Source organism: Pseudochaenichthys georgianus, chromosome 14 (genome assembly GCF_902827115.2).
Source record: "Pseudochaenichthys georgianus chromosome 14, fPseGeo1.2, whole genome shotgun sequence".
In the NCBI taxonomy this organism is placed as follows: Eukaryota; Metazoa; Chordata; class Actinopteri; order Perciformes; family Channichthyidae; genus Pseudochaenichthys; species Pseudochaenichthys georgianus.
In genome coordinates, this window is record NC_047516.1 from 9,112,976 (window position 1) to 9,134,542 (window position 21,567).

Genomic DNA, 21,567 nt, shown 5'->3' on the forward strand with positions numbered 1-21,567 from the left:
GGGGAAGCAGGGAACCATCCAAGCTGTGTACAGTAAGGATGGGACGTTGTTGACCTCAACTGATGGAGTGTTGGGGCGTTGGAAGGAACACTTTGAGGAACTCCTGAACCCGACAACTCCGCCCTCTATGTTAGAGGCAGAGCTGGAGTATGACGGGGGATCAACGCCAATCTCCCGGGGGGAGGTCACTGAGGTCGTCAAACAACTCCACAGTGGCAAAGCCCCGGGGGTGGATGAGATCCGCCCGGAAATGCTGAAGGCTCTGGGTGTTGAGGGACTGTCATGGTTGACACGTCTCATCAACGTTGCGTGGAAGTCGGAAACAGTACCGAAGGAGTGGCAGACCGGGGTGGTGGTCCCCCTTTTCAAAAAGGGGGATCAGAGGGTGTGTGCCAATTACAGAGGCATCACACTACTCAGCCTCCCCGGGAAAGTTTACTCCAAGGTACTCGAAAGGAGGGTCAGGCCGATTGTCGAACCTCAGATTGAGGAGGAACAATGCGGATTCCGTCCTGGTCGTGGAACGACGGATCAGCTTTTTACTCTCGCAAGGATCCTGGAGGGGGCCTGGGAGTACGCTTATCCGGTCTACATGTGTTTTGTAGACTTGGAGAAGGCGTATGACCGGGTTCCCAGGGAGTTACTGTGGGAGGTGCTGTGGGAGTATGGGGTGAGGGGGTCTCTACTCAGGGCCATCCAATCTCTGTACTCTAGAGATGTTAAGATTCACCGATTCGCATCGGTGCACCGGCATAAACGTTCAAGATGCGAGTGCACCGGTTGAAAGAGTGCACATCGGCTACAGTTTGGGTTGAACCGGGTTGAACTCGCGATGCATCGATTGCGTAGCGTCTTTGCATCGGTAAAAAAACGATTCATTCATGTAAAATCCCCTCATCTTGTCAACGCTCAGCAGAGACGATCTTTGATATTTGCTTCGCCACTACGGAGGCCGAGAGTGTTTGTAACAGAGAGTCTCAGTTATCAACACACACGGAAGTTGAGGAGAAAGAGAAACACAGCGCACCGAAAAATACCTACAAATCAAACGTTTGGCAACACTTCGGATTGTTCAAGAAAGACGGTGTAATAATCCTTTATGCTATATAGTTGACCGCAGGTCATGAGAGTGATCAGGTATCCGTAGACCTTTGTATGAGGTATCTTTATTACTTAACAGGTCTACAGCCATGATACATAGATCCGTCCTAAATGCGGGCTTGCATACACACAGTATCACTCCGCAGCCGCACCCCATCAGTAACGTCCTGATGGTATATGTGGGTGGCACTATATACTACAGACGGTCAACTTGAAAAATCGCTCGCAAATTGTTAATGATGCCGAGCCACTTTAAAGTACACAAGTAGTACGAGGAACTTAGCGACGCACATAAAGAGGCGACATGGGGTCTGCGGCTGAAAAGAGAAACCTGAAAGTTAGACTATGAGTGAAATCACTCAGTGAGGTGTTCTGTCAGAGAGTGGTGTTTAGTTTACAGCAGCCTGTGACGGCCAATAACAGTTTAAATGTCTTCCTCACTGTAAGCAGTTATGAAAGAGCTGTTTGTGAAAGAGGTTATTTGTATTCTTTATTGTTCATATAGAACCCACTGCTTTCTGCTCACTGGTGAGTCAGCCGATGAATGAGTGTTAAGCACATCAGACTGGCAGCTGTATTGGCATGGCACTATGGTAGCTGTTATTTGCACATTGTTAATCATGAGAAATGCATCCTTACATTGTTTAACTGGGAGGTGTTATACAATTGTACTCTGGAGAGCTTTTAAAGGTAAAAAAATAAACGGCATGATGGGATGTGCAGTACCAAATATGTAAAGCACTTTTTTGTTAATGTATGATTTGCTGCATATAAGGAATAAAACAAAAATCCTCTGTCGTACCATATTGAAGTATCATTATTTTTGCATAGTGTTGAATCGCATCGTATCGCACCGAATCGCATAATGTTGAATCAAATCGTATCGAACTGTATCGCAACAGGGGTGAATCGTATCGTATCGCATCGCCTGGTGTTTCAAATGTATCGTTAATGTATCGTATCGTGGCAACGTATCGAGATGCGCATCGCATCGGCCTCAGTTATGGAGATGCACATCCCTACTGTACTCCCAAAGCGAGAGCTGTGTTCGGGTCCTCGGCAGTAAGTCGGACCCATTTCCGGTGAGGGTTGGCCTCCGCCAGGGCTGCGCTTTGTCACCAATCCTGTTTGTAATATACATGGATCGGATTTCGAGTCGTAGGGGGGGGGGGGGGGTCTGCAGTTCGGTGGACTAAGGATTGCACCACTGCTTTTTGCAGATGATGTGGTTCTAATGGCTTCATCGGTCTGCGACCTTCAGCACTCACTGGATCGGTTCGCAACCGAGTGTGAAGCGGCTGGGATGAGGATCAGCACCTCCAAATCTGAGGCCATGGTTCTCAGCAGGAAACCGATGGACTGTCCACTCCAAGTAGGGAATGAGTCCTTACCACAAGTGAAGGAGTTCAAGTATCTCGGGGTCTTGTTCTCGAGTGAGGGAACAATGGAGCGTGAGATGGGCCGGGGAATCGGAGCAGCGGGAGCGGTATGGCTGTCGCTTTACCGCACCGTTGTGACGAAAAGGGAGCTGAGCCAGAAGGCAAAGCTCTCTGTCTACCGGGCCATTTTCGTTCCTACCCTCACCTATGGTCATGAAGGATGGGTCATGACCGAAAGAACGAGATCGCGGATACAAGCGGCCGAGATGGGTTTCCTCTGCCGGGTGGCTGGTGTCTCCCTTAGAGATAAGGTGAGAAGTTCGGTCATCAGGGAGGGACTCGGAGTTGAGCCGCTCCTCCTTCGCGTCGAAAGAAGCCAGTTGAGGTGGTTCGGGCACCTAGTTAGGATGCCACCTGGGCGCCTCCCTAGGGAGGTGTTCCAGGCACGTCCAGCTGGGAAGAGACCAAGGGGTAGACCTAGGACCAGGTGGAGGGATTATATCTCTTCGCTGGCCTGGGAGCGCCTTGGGATCCCCCAGTCAGAGCTGGTTGATGTCGCCAGGGAAAAGAAAGTTTGGGGCTCTCTACTGGAACTGCTACCCCCGCGACCCGACCACGGATAAGCGGGAGAAGATGGATGGATGGATGGATGGATACTTTCTTTTCCCTAACAGATGGGTATGTTTTGGTGAACGGGAGACACGTATTTTACTGTTTTATCAAGAGCACAACGCAACATCTTAGTGTCATTCTGGACCATAGACATATAAAGAGTAGACGCCACATCGACCGTTACTGCCTATTGGCGCTGACGAGCCGTGGGGCCGCCATCTTGGACCGGTCACCCGCTCCACTCAGTGTAATCTGTCTGGCAGGCGCAATGAAGTGTCAGCGCATTTAATGAATCATAACTCGCTGAATACAAAACTGATTTTCACGGGGGGGGTTTTCTGCAAACGTCATATATGTAGGCATGATACCGGACACATGATTCGGCGTATTTTAATATTCATAGTAGGCTTAACAGCAATATAATATTCTGGTATTTGATAGCCTATGTTATGTATGATAGGTATTTTGCAAAAGACACACGATATATAATATATACACACACACACATAAAAAAACACTAATGGTCTATATATGATAGAGAAGCAGATTGTGTAGGCCTATACTCAGCTATTTTAATAAGTTGAAAAATGAAGAAACAATAATACATTATACATAGACAGAAGTTATATATCAGTAAAAATGAATATCTATGTCATAAAAAATGAAAATGTACTTCTACATCTATATAAAAAATGTAAATGTTCAAGTTAAACACAAGAACATGACACCACCCCGCCCAAACCATATTTACACAAAGTTGCTCATGACACCCGAATGCCCCGTGCATGCGGCTCCTCCAAAGCATGACTGAGAACCTCTTTATCATATCTTTGTCTTTGGGAAACCATCAAAATAAAAACGGGAGATTTGAGAGTCAACACAAAAACATTTTAAGAAGGAGGTCAAGCTTATTTTCTTCCTTCTTCTTCCTAGATAGATTAGATTAGATTTTAGATTTAGATTAGGACCCTTTGTGTTTCAGGTGACAAAGACTTTGTCAGGTAATATGCAATGGGAGCCTTCCAATGTCCTTGTAGGCCAACCACCATGAACACAAGAGCCTCAGTAGCAACATCGGTTTCATTGTTTCCATCACCCATGTCGACAAAACCAGACATTGACTGGTTATGTGGATTATATTGCACATGTTTTCTGATGGCCATGGCATCCAACATGAGTGCAACACATCCATATTTAGCCTGGTCTTCCTGGCATCTTCTCTCCAGCATATCCAGCATCATCTTGTTCAGGCCAGGCTTGCCATCCGCCGAACACAGCCACCTGTAAAAAAATTGAGAAGTAGCTATTTAACGTACTTGGAACCGTAATTTCCAAAAATGAAATTGAACAACATTAAGACTACCTTTTTGTTGTAGTCTCTCTGAGGTATTTGTATGCCTTTGGACCATGTAGATGGAGTGTGAGGGCAAGCTCTCTGTGGGCCTTTGAGTACTCATGGCCCTGCTTTGCCTTGAAGTCTATTTGAAGATCTGAAATTGTATGAGAAAAAATTAATAAGTCCCCTTCATATAATAACAAAGGAGTTTAATAAAGAGTGTAAGAGTAAGATGTACATGAATTTCAAAGTGCTACTTTCATCTTACCTGAGTAGAAATCAAGCCTCTCTTTGAGTTCTTCATTAATGAGGCTCTTTTCCCTCAAATCCCCCAAAAGACTCCTCACTGTGGTCTTTGCCCTCTTTTCTCTAGCCATGGCATTCTTCCTCTCTCGCTCTCCACTCTCCACTCTTGCTAAAGCTTCATTGAGTCTGGCCTTAAGAGCAGTAGGAGAAGCAGGCAAGACATATCTATGATCCTAGAAAGAGGGATGAATATGGTTTGAGTGATGTTTCACTTCACACACATCACTTTGACACAACTAGAGTATGGCCCGCATTCTTTCTTATAGTCATCACCTGTCAAAGCCACTGCCAGCATCATGCGTGTGTGTGTGTGTGTGTGTGTGTGTGTGTGTGTGTGTGTGTGTGTGTGTGTGTGTGTGTGTGTGTGTGTGTGTGTGTGTGTGTGTGTGCGTGTGTGAGTGTGCCAGGAATGCATGTTCAACATGTCTTCAATTGTGTGTGTATGGGTTTATTTGTGAGTGTGTTTAATATGAGTGGCAGCAAACAAGAGAGATTTTACTTTGTCTAGGACCATTATGATATGATGTTGAAAATAGAAATACTCACATCATTAGGCTGAGGTTGTGAGTGTGAGGTTGAAGCTTCTGGGTCATCCTGAGGGGCCACAGACAGGCTCTCTTCAGCTTTTCTGGAAGTAGACGTAGTCCTGCCCTTTTCCGGCTAAAATGAAAAAGCAGAATACTTGAAACACACACACACACACACACCAGAGTTCCCGTTAGCTGGTAATTACCGGACTACGACCGGTAAAATATGCTGAAGACCGGCAAATCTAAATCTCTCCGGTCAAAGTGTCCGTTCAAAATAATAAATAATAATTTATGTGACAGACAAAAGAGTATGTGACAGACAAGAATAGTCAATTATAATGGGTTCCGGTGTGCATGTAAACAAATGCATAATCCTCCGCTATACTTTGCGGCCTCACCCGGTTGCATAGCGATACTTATTGTTTAGGTGTCTTTTAATAAGCAGGTAGTCATATCATAAGCTAGAACTAGCTGGATCTGATCGATATGGACATAAACGCGAGTGAAGTCTAATCTGACGGGAGAGAGAGATCAGCTGCTGCTGACGAGTCGAGACGCAGCTCTGCATGATCAGCGGTGAGATGAACAAAACACACACTTCAGGTTAGAATATCACACGTAGATATTTTAATCACCTCTCAAACCACCGTAACTAGTTATAGATATGTTTAGTTTCACTGTCGGGTCACTCATTACTGATCCGCGAGCTGCATGATACTGACGGGCTGTCAGGAGAGGGAGAGAGTGCTCCGTTTATTATTCCTGTGTTATTAAATTACTGTTCACTTTTGAATAATGTAGTAAATCTACTATGATTAGTTTAATATTGAATCATATCAATTTGTTTTAAAGCTCAATAAATAACAAAGAAGACCTTTGACCGGCACTTTTCTCATTTTGTCCGGAAGATTTAAACTTTAACTGTTCACTTTTGAATAATGTAGTAAATCTACTATGATTAGTTTAATATTGAATCATATCAATTTGTTTTAAAGCTCAATAAATAACAAAGAAGACCTTTGACCGGCACTTTTCTCATTTTGTCCGGAAGATTTAAACTTTAACGGACATGTTGACCGGCGAAAAAATATTCTAACGGGAACTCGGGAACTCTGACACACACACACACACACACACACACACACACACACACACACACACACACACACACACACACACACACACACACACACACACACACACACACACACACACACACACACACACACACACACACACACACACACACACACACACACACACAGCCCTGTTATTGATAATAGAATATTTACATTTATGAATGCTAATAACCTTATGATGATACACCTACTCTTTGGAGGTGAACCGGGAAGCTGAAGATGGAGGGAATAACACCATCTCTGAGTCGGACAATCTGTCCTGTCAAACTCGTCCTGCTTAAAATGCTCACTGCAAATCACGGATGACTCGCTTGCAGTGAACCCTTCCCTCCTCAAAGCAACTTCCCACTTCTTTCTCATATCTTTGTCTTTGGGAAACCTTCAAAATAAAAACGGGAGATTTGAGAGTCAACACAAAAACATTAAGAAGTAGGTCAAGCTTATTTTCTTCCTTCTTCTTCCTAGATAGATTAGATTAGATTTTACTTTATTCATCCCACAACGGGGAAATTCACTTGTTACAGCAACGATTTATAAAGTCTCAGTTGGCCATGAACATAATGTTTGCTGGCTACGATTTTGCTGGCGGACATCAATACAGTACAATAATATTCTATTTACAAAATACAACCAATTATAATGTTGAATCTTACTTGTGAAAAGTAATCCCCCGACCCCTGTTCGCAATCGTCCGCCGATTTGCACAGCAATATGCTGCACAGTGCTCTGGCATCTTGAAACCTCTGCTGTCTATGGGTAGAATGTCTGTACAATATGGTTAGGATGACCGGTCCAAGATGGCGGCCGTATTTCTTGCGCCCCAGCAGCCAATGCGGCGTCTACTCTTTATATGTCTATGTTCTGGACAGCTCTCATCTGCACCACACGTAAAACTCACCCATACTGCATTCTTGTACAGTAAAACCTTAAAACCTTTCCTTGGAATATGTTATGCATTGTAAGGTGTCCTTGGGTGCTTTGAAAGGCGCCCCTAAATAGAATGAATTATCATTATTATTTATTATCTGAAACGATGTAATAACTTTTTTTTTTTCAGTCACTTGCCTTATACATTCAGCAGGCCATTCACTTTGATTTGATCCCGTTATAAATGTCATCATTTCGACAATAAATAAATGCTACATAAACGTTATCTTCCACGTTTTATCTAACCATCTCCGTTTCTACCTTTCAATATATTTTGAAAGAGAACTCTCTCTCTCTCTCTCATCTGCGTGCGGGGGCGGGGCCTCACAGACACGCTGCATCTCTCGCTCACAGACACGCTGCAGCGCTGTGCAGTGTGCACACGGTTCTGCTGGTAATGAATATTACATTTTGTGAGGAGACTTCTCAACCAATAGTTCCAATACGTATTCACTTCAGGTTTACGAAAGTAACTGACTCAGATTACTCGTTTTTCAAATGTAACGCCCGCTGAATATACATGATTTTTTTGTATTTCTGATTACGTAACGCCGTTACATGTATTCCGTTACAACCCAATCCTGTGTAAGGGTGAGTACAAACATTTTCGTTAACACTAGTACCTGACCTGAGTGCCACGGAAGTCGAAGCTCCTTTGACGGAGTCTTCCGGGGCCTGGAGGCGAGCATCGATAGCTATCATGGAGCTAGCCAGGGATTGCAGGGAGCCGGCCACGCTACTCTCCATGAGGGGTGTGTTAGTGACGCTCCCGGACTAACGAGCCTGGGAAGGGGTGGATTTTGGAGGTGGACGGGATCCTGGAGGGCTCGACTTCCTGCCCTTTTTTATTATTACCTCCGCGGCTGCGGCCGCGTCCTCGCCCTGCTCTCTGGGGAGCTGACTGGAGCTGCTGCCCCGGACTGGGGAGCTGTGCTGGAGACCTGATCCGAGAGCTCTCGGAGCTGCGAGAGAGTGAGGCCTGGGGCTGTGGGGATGCCCTGCTGCAGGAGCCGGGCGATGAGGAAGTCTGCCTCTGGTGATAGGCCGCTGTGGGGAGCCGAACCGGGCTCGAATAATTCCATACCAGGTTCGTGATCTGAATTGTCCGAGTTGGACATCTTGAGCTAGTTTTTCTTGTGCTTTTTTTTTTTTTCTCACGAGGAGGAGTATAGTACTGCTACTGTTTGCGGTCATCTGCAAATGACAACTGACAGGGAGGAAGAGCAGGCATTTAAGGAATTTAGCATGTGCAGCTATTGGCTGCTGAGGGGTGACGCCCTCATATTTAATGAAGGGGGATGGGAGCCATCGAATGACGTGTAAGTGACTCGTGTTAGGTCTTCCTTATTGAACTTGCGCTAAGCTTCATGATGGTATGCCGTGTTTGTTTCCCGGGGAAACAAACACAAGAAACACCAGCTGTTGTTATGCCTGCTGTGACGTTAAGTTGCCTCTTGTAATTATGCCTTTACACAACACACTCTCACTCCCTAAGCGTCCAATAGCGACGTTTGGTCAGTGTCCGTGGAGTCCAATTGTGACGCTCCTAGGCTCCTTCGGCGTCATAAAGGGACGCAAATAGCTTTCAACTGATTGCAATGTATTCCCATCTGCGTTGGGATTTGACGCTCATGGAAGTACGGCATTCGTTTGTGTCGGCTGCCCTTAAAGGTAATGTGAGCGTCCATTCCCATTGGATAACGGAGAATTGTACACCCGGATGTAAGTATTCCTCTTACTGTCGATTGATTTTACAGTGATATCTGCACTACTCATCGACTAAAAAACACCAGATTATCCTTGTTAATTACACAACATTGATTGGCTTAAATTGTGTGCAATGCTTTTGTATTTTTCCCCTTCGATTCGGAGAAACAAATATTTGTTCTGAGTAAAGGATGGCAGAAGACACTACACTACCCAGAATCCCCAGCTATCGTTTGGACTACACCATGTGCTCTGTTTGACAAACCCCGTGATAGTCCTCAAGCTCTGTGATTGGAGAGTGTGCTCCGAGGGTTAAGCCGATTCTCGAACAGCACTTGAAATGGGATGGAACCACGGTAGACTGTCCAAAACTGGATTTGAACGGGTCCACCGCGTCCCCCCTCCCCCACCCCGTCCCCAGAACTACACATGCTGGCTATTCTGTTTCGCAACATGTTCTCTATGGCACGTCTCTACTGGGAGTTGTAGTTTAAAAAGACGTTTTCGTATTTCCCATAATAAGAAGTTGCCAGTATTAAACTGTGTACATCCCTGGAGGTTTATGGGACAGGAAACACTCATTTAAAACATATAATTAATAAATGGGTGAAAATGGCTTGTGCCCATTATGGGCAGTATTAATATATATACCCACATGCCAGCTAAGGTCAGAAGAGCTTTATTTAACAGCTGGTCTTATGTTTGTGACCCCTGTGATAACATTACATTACATTAATTGATAAGCCTGAAACATGCACTTGTCAAGGTTCAGAGGCACATTTTGCAAATATGGCAGTAGCCATCGATCAGCTTAAGATAAGATATACTTTATTGATCCCAAGTTGGAACATTTGCGTTACATCAGCATGTGTAACAGTTAAATATGCAGTTGTATTTATTTGAAAATCATTTAGTATAATCACACAAATTCTGTGTTTTATATTCAACAATTCTGTGTTCTTTATTTATTGATTGTTCAATACCTGACAAGGCCGGAGATGAAATATCTACATACATCTTATAAGAGTATAATACATTATGTATAATGTCAGTTAAAATAAGTGCTTCAACATAGTTAACATTGCTGGAGGTATGCACAAATATTGATAGATGTCTTGTAATGCACTATTGAGGAACCTGCAACCCAAGTCTTTCATTCAGTGCAGAACTACACCACAGTTGTGTAGGCCTATATGATATGTCAATAAACCTTAGAAAATCTTGAAATCTTGAAAGGGATGTGCAAAATAGTCATTACATACATTCTTTAATTAACTATTAGTAGAGAATAACGAGTAATGAATATACTTTATAGGGATCGTATTAATATCTAATAATAAAAATAATTAAATTCAATAACATGCTTTAACCACCAGGTGTCCCTTTATCTCAGCTGTGCACCTTTATGGTGTAAATACAGCCTATCTACCAATTGGATCAAATATAAAAGTGAGCCGAATTAGTGTTGATACTGCAAGGAGACGTATTGTGTGAAAATAAATGTAAGATGTTGTTTAATGGCTGATATATTTATGATCCACGTCACGTTTTCAGTTCCTCATGTTTGTCTAGAGGTCTTCTCATCAGGGCTCTATAAATACAGAACTACGGCAGATATGTAATATGTAATGCAGCCGAACCGTGTATTACAATGCCGTTATGTGATGACTTTCAAAGAGAAAAGCAAGCACACTCGGAATAAAGTATTATTATTATTTTTTTTAAATGTTTTCGGTCTGTTTCCGGTATTTGTTAATGACGATGTGCTGTGAGATGTGAGACTGGAATTGCACAGGGAAAAAATAACGTAGGCTATCTTTAGATGCGGATTTTGTTAAACTAATATGTTTAGGCTGTGGACCAACGCCATACATTGACGGGGAAGGGGGTAGCAATAAAGATAACACCATTAAACAGTTACACAACATAACAGAAATAATATCGATAGCAGCGTCCCTAGCAACCACCTTGGTAACAATGAAAACGTCGCGATTTCCTGAAGTAATCTTCGTAATAACTAGCAAACTAAAGATCATGTACATCCACTGCACACATAATCTGAAATAACAACTCATATTTATCGCATCAAATGACATCAAAACGCATTTTAATGGCCAAACTAACTTTAAAATAGGCATTTTCCACCGAGAATAAAACGAAGTTCGGCCATGTTTTCTTTTTCTGCAGGGAGAAATTTGAAGATCATGTGACATAGACGCCAGCCATCGGAATGAATGGTGAAAAAAACGGGGTTTGTCAAACAGAGCACATGGTGTAGTCCAAACGATAGCTGGGGATTCTGGGTAGTGTAGTGTCTTCTGCCATCCTTTACTCATAAACGAATGCCGTGCTTCCATGAGTGTCAAATCCCGACGCAGATGGGAATACATTGCAATCAGTTGAAAGCTATTTGCGTCCCTTTATGACGCTGAAGGAGCCTAGGAGCGTCACAATAGGACGCCACGGACACTGACCAAACGTCGCTATTGGACGCTTAGGGAGTGAGAGTGTGTTGCTTTACAAGCTTAAAATTGTTTTTATCATCTGAATTTGGCGAAACAAGTTTAATATTCTTAAAACCAAGACTTTGTTTATTTGAAATCAGATGAAAACAAACTGTCACGGACCATGCAGTGTTATCTACAGTGTTGGGACTAACGCGTTACTGTAACGCCGTTATTTTTGGCAGTAACTAGTACTCTAACGCATTACTTTTTAAATTCAGTAACTCAGTTACCGTTACTACATGGTGCGTTACTCCGTTACTGCGTTAGTTTTTTTATATAGTCAACAGCCAGGTGAACACCCCAGTGAGATGATAGTGAACTGTTCATGAACTTGTCATGAAAAGTTCATGAAATATCAGTGAACCATATTCATGAACAGCTCATAACAAAGTTGATGAACTGTTCATGAAAGTGACATGAACATTAAATGGCACTAGGGCAGTTCATGAACTACTCATGAAACTCCTATGCTGGAATGGTTCATGAACAATTCATGGAATATGGTTTTAGGCAGGTTCATGAACAATTCATGAAATGGAGTTTTCAGTGAGTGTGTAGGGATATTCAGTTTTCAACCAAGAACATATCAAGAATTGTTCATGAACATATCAAGAACTGTTCATAACAACTTCATGAACCATTCATGAACAGTTCATACCCAGTCACTGAATATAATTCAATGGCTGGCTATGAACTGTTCATGTACATGAACTGTTCATGAACCATTGACTGTGGGTCAATTGGCAACCATAGAAAACAACAATTATGTCAATCACAATGGAACTTTAGTCAAATTAACAAACAAACAAACATACATGTATACAGGTGGAGCACTACAATTAATCCTATCACTATTTGAAGCAGTTCTTGACACTCAGCTGCACAAAAAATGTTGTTACGGGTCCCAAAAGCTTGGGTACCACAGCAACAATAAATGATTTCTGTAGAAAACAGAAAAGTGCAGCAGCAATAATTATACACAGGATCCGGTTGATCGTCTGGAATGCTTCTTATTCAAAATTCAAAGTACACAGTTACATTCAAATAGCTGAACTTTACAAACATCACATTTCTCCATTTAAGTTATCTGTCTGTCAGTCAATTACTGTATCTCAAGGAGAAATTCAACATAGTCAATATAAATTATTACATTACATTGCATTTAGCTGCTTTTATCCAAAGCGACTTACAATAAGTGCGTTCGACCAACAAAATACAAACTTGAAGAAAACAGAATCATATAAGTACATCAGGTTTCATAGAGCAAAAACATTTCAAGTGCTACTCAACTGGCTTTAGATAAGCCAGTCGATAAGTGCTTTGTTAATAGTTCTATCGCTCTAAGTGGAGTCGAAAGAGATGAGTTTTCAGTCTGCGCCGGAAGGTGTGTAAGCTATCTGCTGTCCTGATGTCAATGGGGAGCTCATTCCACCATTTTGGAGCCAGGATAGCAAACCCACGTGTTTCTGCTGATGGGAACTTGGGTCCCCTTCGCAGCGAGGGTGCAGCGAACCGTTTGGTTGATGCAGAGCGGAGTGCACATGCTGGGGTGTACGGTTTAACCATGTCCTGGATGTAGGAAGGGCCAGATCCATTCGCAGCATGGTACGCAAGTACCATTGTCTTGAAGTGGATTCTAGCAGTTACCGGAAGCCAGTGGAGGGAGCGGAGGAGCGGCGTGGTGTGAGAACATTTAGGAAGGTTGAAGACCAGACGAGCCGCTGCATTCTGGATGAGCTGCAGAGGTCGGATGGCACATGCAGGTAGACCAGCCAGGAGGGAGTTGCAGTAGTTTAGGCGTGAGATGATGAGAGCCTGGACCAGAACCTGCGTCGCTTTCTGGGTCAGCTGGGGACGCATCCTCCTGATGTTGTAAAGCGTGTATCTGCAGCAGCGGGTTGTAGCAGCTATGTTTGCAGTGAAGGACAGGTTGTTATCTATAAACACATAACGCTATCAAATAATACTTTCTATCAATATATCTATCTTTACCAAATATAACATATTATGGAGATCACAAAAATACACTGTCAATGTTAATAAACAAAAAACAAGGCAATGTGCCTGCAAGACTTCACTCAGGTAAACAAAACATATTACCCGTGCGCAGCAGCTAACCTGCCTGCGAGCCTTTGCTCAGGTCACATTTACCCTGGTGCGGCTGAAGCCCGCGAAAATGGCATCTATTGTTGCCGACAGTTTAGTATTTTTAAAATACCGTTACTATGTCAAACATGCTCAAAACCTTCTGACACACTCTCCTAAACATCTCCAACATCATATCTAATTCACACAAGTTAACATCGATCATTTTCATCATGTACTGACCTGTAGAAAACAGAAAAGTGGAGCAGCAATAATTATACACAGGATCCGGTTGATCGTCTGGATTGCTTCTGAGGAGGGGGCGGAAGTGTCCCCCCTAAAATAACCCAGAGGTCACCGCTCACCTGCCAAAGGTTCCACCTTGGCGCTACTTACTCATACTGCTTCTCAAACAGTATAGATAAACCATAAAATGATATGAATGTCACCAAAATAAATACAGATAATGTTCAGTTTCAAATTCACTATTGTTTTGTTTTAAGATTAAAAGTTTAAAAAAAGAAAGAAATGTTCAAATAGTAGATGAATATTCTTCTTCTTCTTTCGTATAACGTTAGATGTCCAACTCGGTGTCGTGTAGCCATGCCCGCATCTCTGGTCCTAGGTCGAAGAGGCTGGCTTCCGAGGGTGGTCTATATAAGGGGCAGATGGTGATTATATGGACAGCGGTCTGCTCAGGGTCACCGCACTCGCATGCCGCACTGTCCGCCAAGCCCCACGTCTTCATCGAGGTTTTAAAGCGACCGACCCCAGTTCGTAGACGGTTCAGAGTGGTACACTGCCGGCGCGGTAGGTCATCTCCTCCAATGGTGCCATCTCCTGGGTCCCAGATGTAACGGTGGATTCGGGCGGGCCCGGCTGACACCCACTCCTGCATCCAAGCTGCTGCCAACCATGCATCTCTGGAGATGTCCTCAGAGGTGGAGTTGAGCATCTCTTGAGCTGCTATGTTGTAGGGGTGGCGGGACTTGAGTCTGTTTGGAGGTGCTGGAGTTATTGTGGTGTGGTGCAGGATGTGCCAGTCATACTTTTGTGCCTTCCTGGCCAGGGCGAGGGTGGCAGCCTCCCGTCGGAGGCCGGCCGGTGCTATTCCCGCGAGGACTGGCAAGAGGGACACAGGGGTAGGCTTTAAGCATCCAGTTATTATTCTGAGGGAGGTATTGATAGCCACGTCGACCTTTTTCGCATGAGGGCTTCTGCTCCAGACTGGGGCGCAGTATTCCGCTACAGAGAAGACCAGGGCTTGAGTGGATATTCGCAGTGTCTTAGCGGAGGCTCCCCAGGTTGTTCCAGCGAGGCGGCGGATCAGCGCGACCCTGGATGTCACCTTGGCCTTGACTTCTTCCAGGTGTTTTTTAAAGGACAATGTCCGATCCAGACGCACTCCAAGATACTTCGGGGCTTGCTGGACCTCCAGACATTTGTTGTCGACGCGCACCTCAAGTTCCCTCTTGGCTTCTCTGGTGCTAAGGTGGTATGCCGCTGCGACTGTTTTCCCGACGCTGAGCTGTAGGCGCCACCTTCGGAGGTATGCTACTGGTGTGCCCATGTCTTCGTTAAGACCCTCTTCCATCGCCTTCCACGTTGGTCGGCTCAGCATGATGGCAAGATCGTCTGCGTAGCCATACTTTCTGGATGTTGTATCAGGTAGGTCGTGGATGTAAATATTGAACAGCATCGGTGAGAGAACAGACCCCTGCGGTACCCCGTTCTTCAGTCTTCTGAGCCTACTGCACTGGCCATTGCTGGTCTGGAGGATAAAGCTACGGTTGGAAAGTGTCTCCATGATGAACTTCACCATGTGGCGGTCCGGTATTGTCCTGAGCAGCTTCAGGTGGAGTCCCCGGAGCCACACAGTGTCATATGCAGCAGTCAGATCCAAATACACTACCCCAGCTTTCTCATTGCCTTGGAAGCTGTCCTCGATGTCCTGGCAGAGTAGTGTTACCTGGTCTGCTGTTGATCTTCCACGACGGAAACCAGCTTGTTCCCGTGGGAGCTGGGAGTCCACCACTGGCTCGATGCGGCTATGGATCATCCTCTCCAAGATCTTAAATGGCACACAGAGCAACGAGATTGGTCTGTATGACTTGGGGTCTTCTGCAGATTTATTTGGCTTTGGCAGAGCTATGACAGAGGCACGGCGCCAAGTCTTTGGGAGCTTTAATCTCTGGTAGCATGATGTGTAGAAAGCACAGAGCCAGCCAGATGTTGTGGAGCATGTAGAGGATGAAGAGGATGGGGCCAAGCACCGAACCCTGGAGGACGCCTTGGGACAGAGGAGCAGTGGAGAAGGTGCAGTTATTGATGTTGATACACTGATGTCTGTCGGTGAGGTAGGATTTCAGCCAGGAGAGTGCAGTGTAGGTCAGAGGAGAGGAGGAGGTCGTTTGTGATTTTGAGAAGAGCTGTTTTGGTGCTGTGTTTTGATCGGAAACCAGATTGAAATGGCTCAAAGAGGTCATTGGAGCTGAGGGGGGATTTTAGTTGTGAGGCAATGACACGTTCAAGTATTTTTTTGTATTGCTTTTATCTTCAATGAAGAGCAAATCGACGTCGAAATTGGTTACTATATTGCTGTTATTTATATTTTTATGTTACAGTATATGATGCATGTTGCACATGCAGCACAAGACTGTTTGTAATGTCAGGAGAAATGTAAAGTCCAACATGACCTTTAATAGCACTGCTGTTAAACTGTTGCTAAATCTTCTGTTAATGTTTAAACAGGGGAAGACGGAAGAAAGCAAAGGAAGATGAAAATGGAGAGAGCGCGACTGATTATCAGAATAAAGAATCCAGGTTATAGTTGTGATTTGTATTTGTATTTTTCTTTATACTCACATGATTGCTCAATAAGATGTTGTTTTAAATAAAGTTACTTTTATCATTTATTGTGTGTGATTCTGTTTGATATATTATTGTATGAAATGTCCACCTAACTTATTGTGAAGCACGATGTCAAGCCATTTTTATAAATTCAACATTTTGACACCGGAAATTGAAGACTGTATGGTTATGTATTATAATTAAGATTGAGGAGCTTCGTTGTGTTTGTGAAACCATTCTCTTCAAATAGCCTTTATAAATGGTTAAGTATCAGATCACACCATAAAGACTTGTCCCACCTCACAGGTGTGGCATATCAAGATGCTGATGAGACAGCATGATTATTGCACAGGTGTGCCTTAGGCTGGCCCCAATAAAAGGCCACTCTAAAATGTTCAGTTTTATCACACAGCACAATGCCACAGATGTCGCAAGTTTTGAGGGAGCGTGCAATTGGCATGCTGACAGCAGGAATGTCCACCAGAGCTGTTGCCCGTGAATTGAATGTTCATTTCTCTACCATAAGCCGTCTCCAAAGGCGTTTCAGAGAATTTAGCAGTACATCCAACCGGCCTCACAACCGCAGACCACGTGTAACCACACCAGCCCAGGACCTCCACATCCAGCATGTTCACCTCCAAGATCGTCTGAGACCATCCACTCGGATAGCTGCTGCAACAATCGGTTTGCATAACCAAAGAATTTCTGCACAAACTGTCAGAAACCGTCTCGTCGTCCTCATCGGGGTCTCGACCTGACTCCGGTTCGTCGTCGTCGTAACCGACTTGAGTGGGCAAATGCTCACATTCGATGGCGTCTGGCACGTTGGAGAGGTGTTCTCTTCACGGATGAATCCCGGTTTTCACTGTTCAGGGCAGATGGCAGACAGCGTGTGTGGCGTCGTGTGGGTGAGCGGTTTTCTGATGTCAATGTTGTGAATCGAGTGGCCCATGGTGGTGGTGCTGTTATGGTATGGGCAGGCGTATGTTATGGACGACGAACACAGGCCACTCGATTCACAACATTACCCTAATCCTAACCCTAACCCTAACCCTACCCCTCACACCAGATACTGACTGGTTTTCGGACCCCCCCAGACCCGCCCAATAAAGCAAAAATCCACGTTTCAGAGTGGCCTTTTATTGTGGCCAGCCTAAGGCACACCTGTGCAATAATCATGCTGTCTAATCAGCATCTTGATATGCCACACCTGTGAGGTGGGATGGATTATCTCGGCAAAGGAGAAGTGCTCACTATCACAGATGTTTTCAGATTTGTGAACAATATTTGAGAGAAATGATTATTTTGTGTATATAGAAAATGTTTTAGATCTTTGAGTTCATCTCATGAAAAATGGGAGCAAAAACAAAAGTGTTGCGTTTATATTTTTGGTCAGTGTACAATGGGCTTTAATGGAGGAATGTTGAACGTTTTTGTCACTTCATGCCCTCAAGAGGCATTTTGTTTAATTGTTTTGCTTAATTATTTGTCATTTTTCAAGCTACGAGATGTTTTCCTACGTTTGTCATGAAACATTATGTCTCAGTAATGTAGGGTTTGGTAATTATGGTAGTTTAAAAAATATATATGAAGGCAAATTTCAAGATTGTCTACCCTCTATCTGTGACATCACGCACTCTAGTTAATGTTAAAATCTGAAGAAAACCTCTTTAACACGGTCTGAACAATGTTTTAATATCACTAAAAGTAAGAATCAGATTTAAAGGTTGTTTTACAGGAATAATGTCAGAAAGATGTGTAACATTTTAAAGTTGGAATGAGTTTCTGAGTGAAAGTATGAATGAACAGTTAGCAATTGAATTCGCATGAAGATTTGTTTACATTACATTGCATTTAGCTGACGCTTTTATCCAAAGCGACTTACAATAAGTACATTCGACCAGGAAGACACAACCTTGAAGAAAACAGAATCATATAAGTACATCAGGTTTCATAGAGCCAAGTATTTCAAGTGCTACTCAACTGGCTATAGATAAGCCAGTCCTTTATTAGTATATAAGTGCTCTGTTAGCAGTTGTTGAAGTCTGAAGAATTTCTCTATTGACTTCAATGGTTAAAAATATGATGTATTATGGGATGTATCTCTGGAATTATGAAAGTTATGAATGAGAAAAGTAATAGCCATCGATTCCCAACCGAGCTGAACGTGTTGATGTTTGAACGGAGTTTCTGCGATGTTCAATGCGGGAGAAGAAGCGCAGCTAAATAAGTCGGCGGAATAATAATAATAAACTTTTCGTGCGTATACAAGAACAAGTAGTGAGAATGCTGTTAACAGCATTCCCACTAAATAACAGAAAGTTGGAATGCTGTATCAGCATTCCCACTAAACTAGAGTGTGTGATGTCACAGCTAGAGTGTAGGAAATCTTGAAATGTGCCTTCATATATTTTTTTTAAAACTGCCATAATTCCCAAACCCTACATTCCTGAGACATAATTCTTCATGACAAATGTAGGAAAACATCTCGTAGCTTGAAAAATGACAAATAATGACAAATAATTAAGCCATAACGCCATAATTATAATTATGAATCGTGATGCATCACGATGCATCACGATTCATACCAATGCGTTGCATCCTCAATTTTCTATATTACTGCACATGGCTTATTTTTCATCAATGCATACATGCAGTAAATACATATGAACTCTCTTGTTATTATTTGCTTCAGAAATCAATAACATAAATGTCTTGACATTAATTTATAAACCAAAATAAATGAATTGTATAGGTCTAGCCTCCCTATATCTGTGTGTGAAGTGGTTCCATCCTCAAAAACAAAAAACTAATGCTTCTGCAGTCGAGCTGCAGCTTCTAGCAACAGTCTTCTGTTAAAGAAAAGACACTGCATGTCCTGAATGTGGCATCACACACAGGACTTGAGTCTGAACACAGCAGACAACAGGAGTATTTACAACAGCATATACAAACTAAAATACTGCATGTGGCTGTCTTACTGTTACATAAATCCCATGAATGTATGAGATTAAGTTAGCTTCATTATATCTCAGTGATTAAGTGAATAATAAAGTTTCTATTTCGTCCGTACTGACCGCCAGAGGCGGTGCTTTAGCACTGGATATGTCCATCGCGCGCATGCGCAGCTCGAGTACCAATAACAACAAAGTCACCTGTGACCCACGTGACACCGGCTATATCAGCCGGTATTGTCAGAGGATCTGTTCCTTTTCATCTTCTCGCTGCGCGAGGGTACCGTGGCTACGTTTTCGTAGCCTACAGCGTTCAGGTTTGAACGTTTGATCTGAGGGATTTCTCTGCAAACAGCTGGCCGCGTGAAGCTTCGCGACTGACAGTCGGGGCTACGGGTCGTTAGACGCGTCCTCCAGGAGCTGCGCCGGCTGTGCAGAGCCTCGACAGACAGGTTTGTGTCCGCTTGTTGCTAGTGATGGCTGTGTTTCCACACCCGCTCCCAGCCAAGTTGTCCTGATTACCGTCTTATTGTTTGTGGCTTAGACTTTCTGGTGACGACAGTGTTCCCGCTTCCTCTCCCATAAAGCTGCCCTTATGCTCTTTTGAAAGTTCTGCTTGTGGCGTTGTGCCCGAGCTATCATTAGCATTTGAGTCCCAGCTTTGGCTGCGTCCCTCATTCGATTTAGTATGGAAAGCCAAGAGTGTCATACTTTAAACCCGTTTTTCGTTTAGATGCAGAAAGTAAGGTAAGTACTTTCTATTTTCTAGAAGCTATTATCTGGTCTTAACATTTGTGTTCTGACTTGGTCGCTTGATTGTTAGCAGCAGCCGCTTGGCTAACACCTTGCTGTTGAGCTTAACTATTAACTCAGGGCAGTGCTCCCGCTCCCTGTAGCATAGGGTTTGATTGCAGTAGCGCTAGATCGTTGTATTACTGCTCCTAGTACTAGACTCCTAGCACTAGGATGATATGCAGAGAACATCTTCACGGCGGGTGCTGTGTGCTCGGCATGTGCGGTTACTACTGTAACCAGACACGGTTCTATGCGGGCTGTTCTCTTCTTAGAAGCTAATTATCTGGTCTTAACATTGTGTTCTGACTTTGTTGCTTGATTGTTAGCAGCAGCCGCTTGGCTAACACCTTGCATGTACGGTTAAGCTTCATTATTTAACTCAGCCGGTGAGGGCAGTGCTCTCGCTGCTGCTCCCGGTAAACGCATGGTATGGTTGCAGTAGCGCTATATCGTGGTATTTACTGCTCCTAGTACTAGACTCCTAGCACTAGGATGATATGCAGAGAACAATCTTCACTGTGTGTGCCGTGTGCTCTGCATGTATGGCCATTAAGGAGGATTTCATCCTCCCAATATTATATTGTCTAGTGGGCAGCCGTTGGCTGACACTTTTAGGCACCGGCCACAGTTACTATTGTAACTAAGGTTCTAAGCCGTAAGTACTGGCCATAATTACTACTGTAACTACGGTTCCAAGCTGTGTAAGTACTGGCCATAGTTAATACTGTAACTACGGGGTTAAGCCGTAAGTACTGGCCATAGTTACTACTGTAACTACGGTTCCAAGCCGTGCACGTACTGGCCATAGGCAATACCGTAACTACGGCTCTATGCCGTGTAAGTACTGGCCATAGTTACTACTGTAACTACGGTTCTAAACCATGTAAGTACTGGCCATAGTTACTACTGTAACTACGGTTCCAAGCCGTGCAAGTACTGGCCAGAGTTACTACTGTAACTACGGCTCTATGCTGTGTAAGTATCCAAGCCGTGCAAGTACTGGCCAGAGTTACTACTGTAACTACGGCTCTATGCTGTGTAAGTATCCAAGCTGTGCAAGTACTGGCCAGAGTTACGACTGTAACTACGGTTCTAAGCCGTGTAAGTACTGGCCATAGTTACTACTGTAACTACGGTAAGATGCCGTGTGAGCCCTGGCCATGGTTACTGCTGTAACTACGGCTCTGTGCTATTCTATTCTTTAGAAGCTAGTTATCTGGTCTTAAACATGTGTGTTATTTGACTTGATCTCGCTTGATCGTTAGCAGCAGCCGCTCGGCTAACGTCTTGCGTATACTGTTAGCTTCTTTATTTTACCCAGCTAGGTGAAGGCAGTGCT

General features: G+C 43.8%; 1 protein-coding gene across 2 annotated transcripts in view; it reads left to right on the forward strand.

Moving 5' to 3' along the window:
* LOC117458178 (solute carrier family 22 member 4-like) overlaps positions 1–21,567 on the forward strand; it is a 52,703-nt gene that overhangs the window by 21,754 nt on the left and 9,382 nt on the right. Inside the window, exon 10 of one of the 2 annotated variants that reach the window (XM_034098478.2) lies at positions 16,381–16,530. The exons of the other annotated variant lie outside the window; for it this stretch is intronic. Coding sequence (XP_033954369.1) covers positions 16,381–16,459 — 79 coding nt within the window. The 3' untranslated portion in view covers positions 16,460–16,530. Of the gene's footprint in view, positions 1–16,380; positions 16,531–21,567 lie in introns of those variants that run through there. 2 annotated transcript variants of the gene reach the window in all.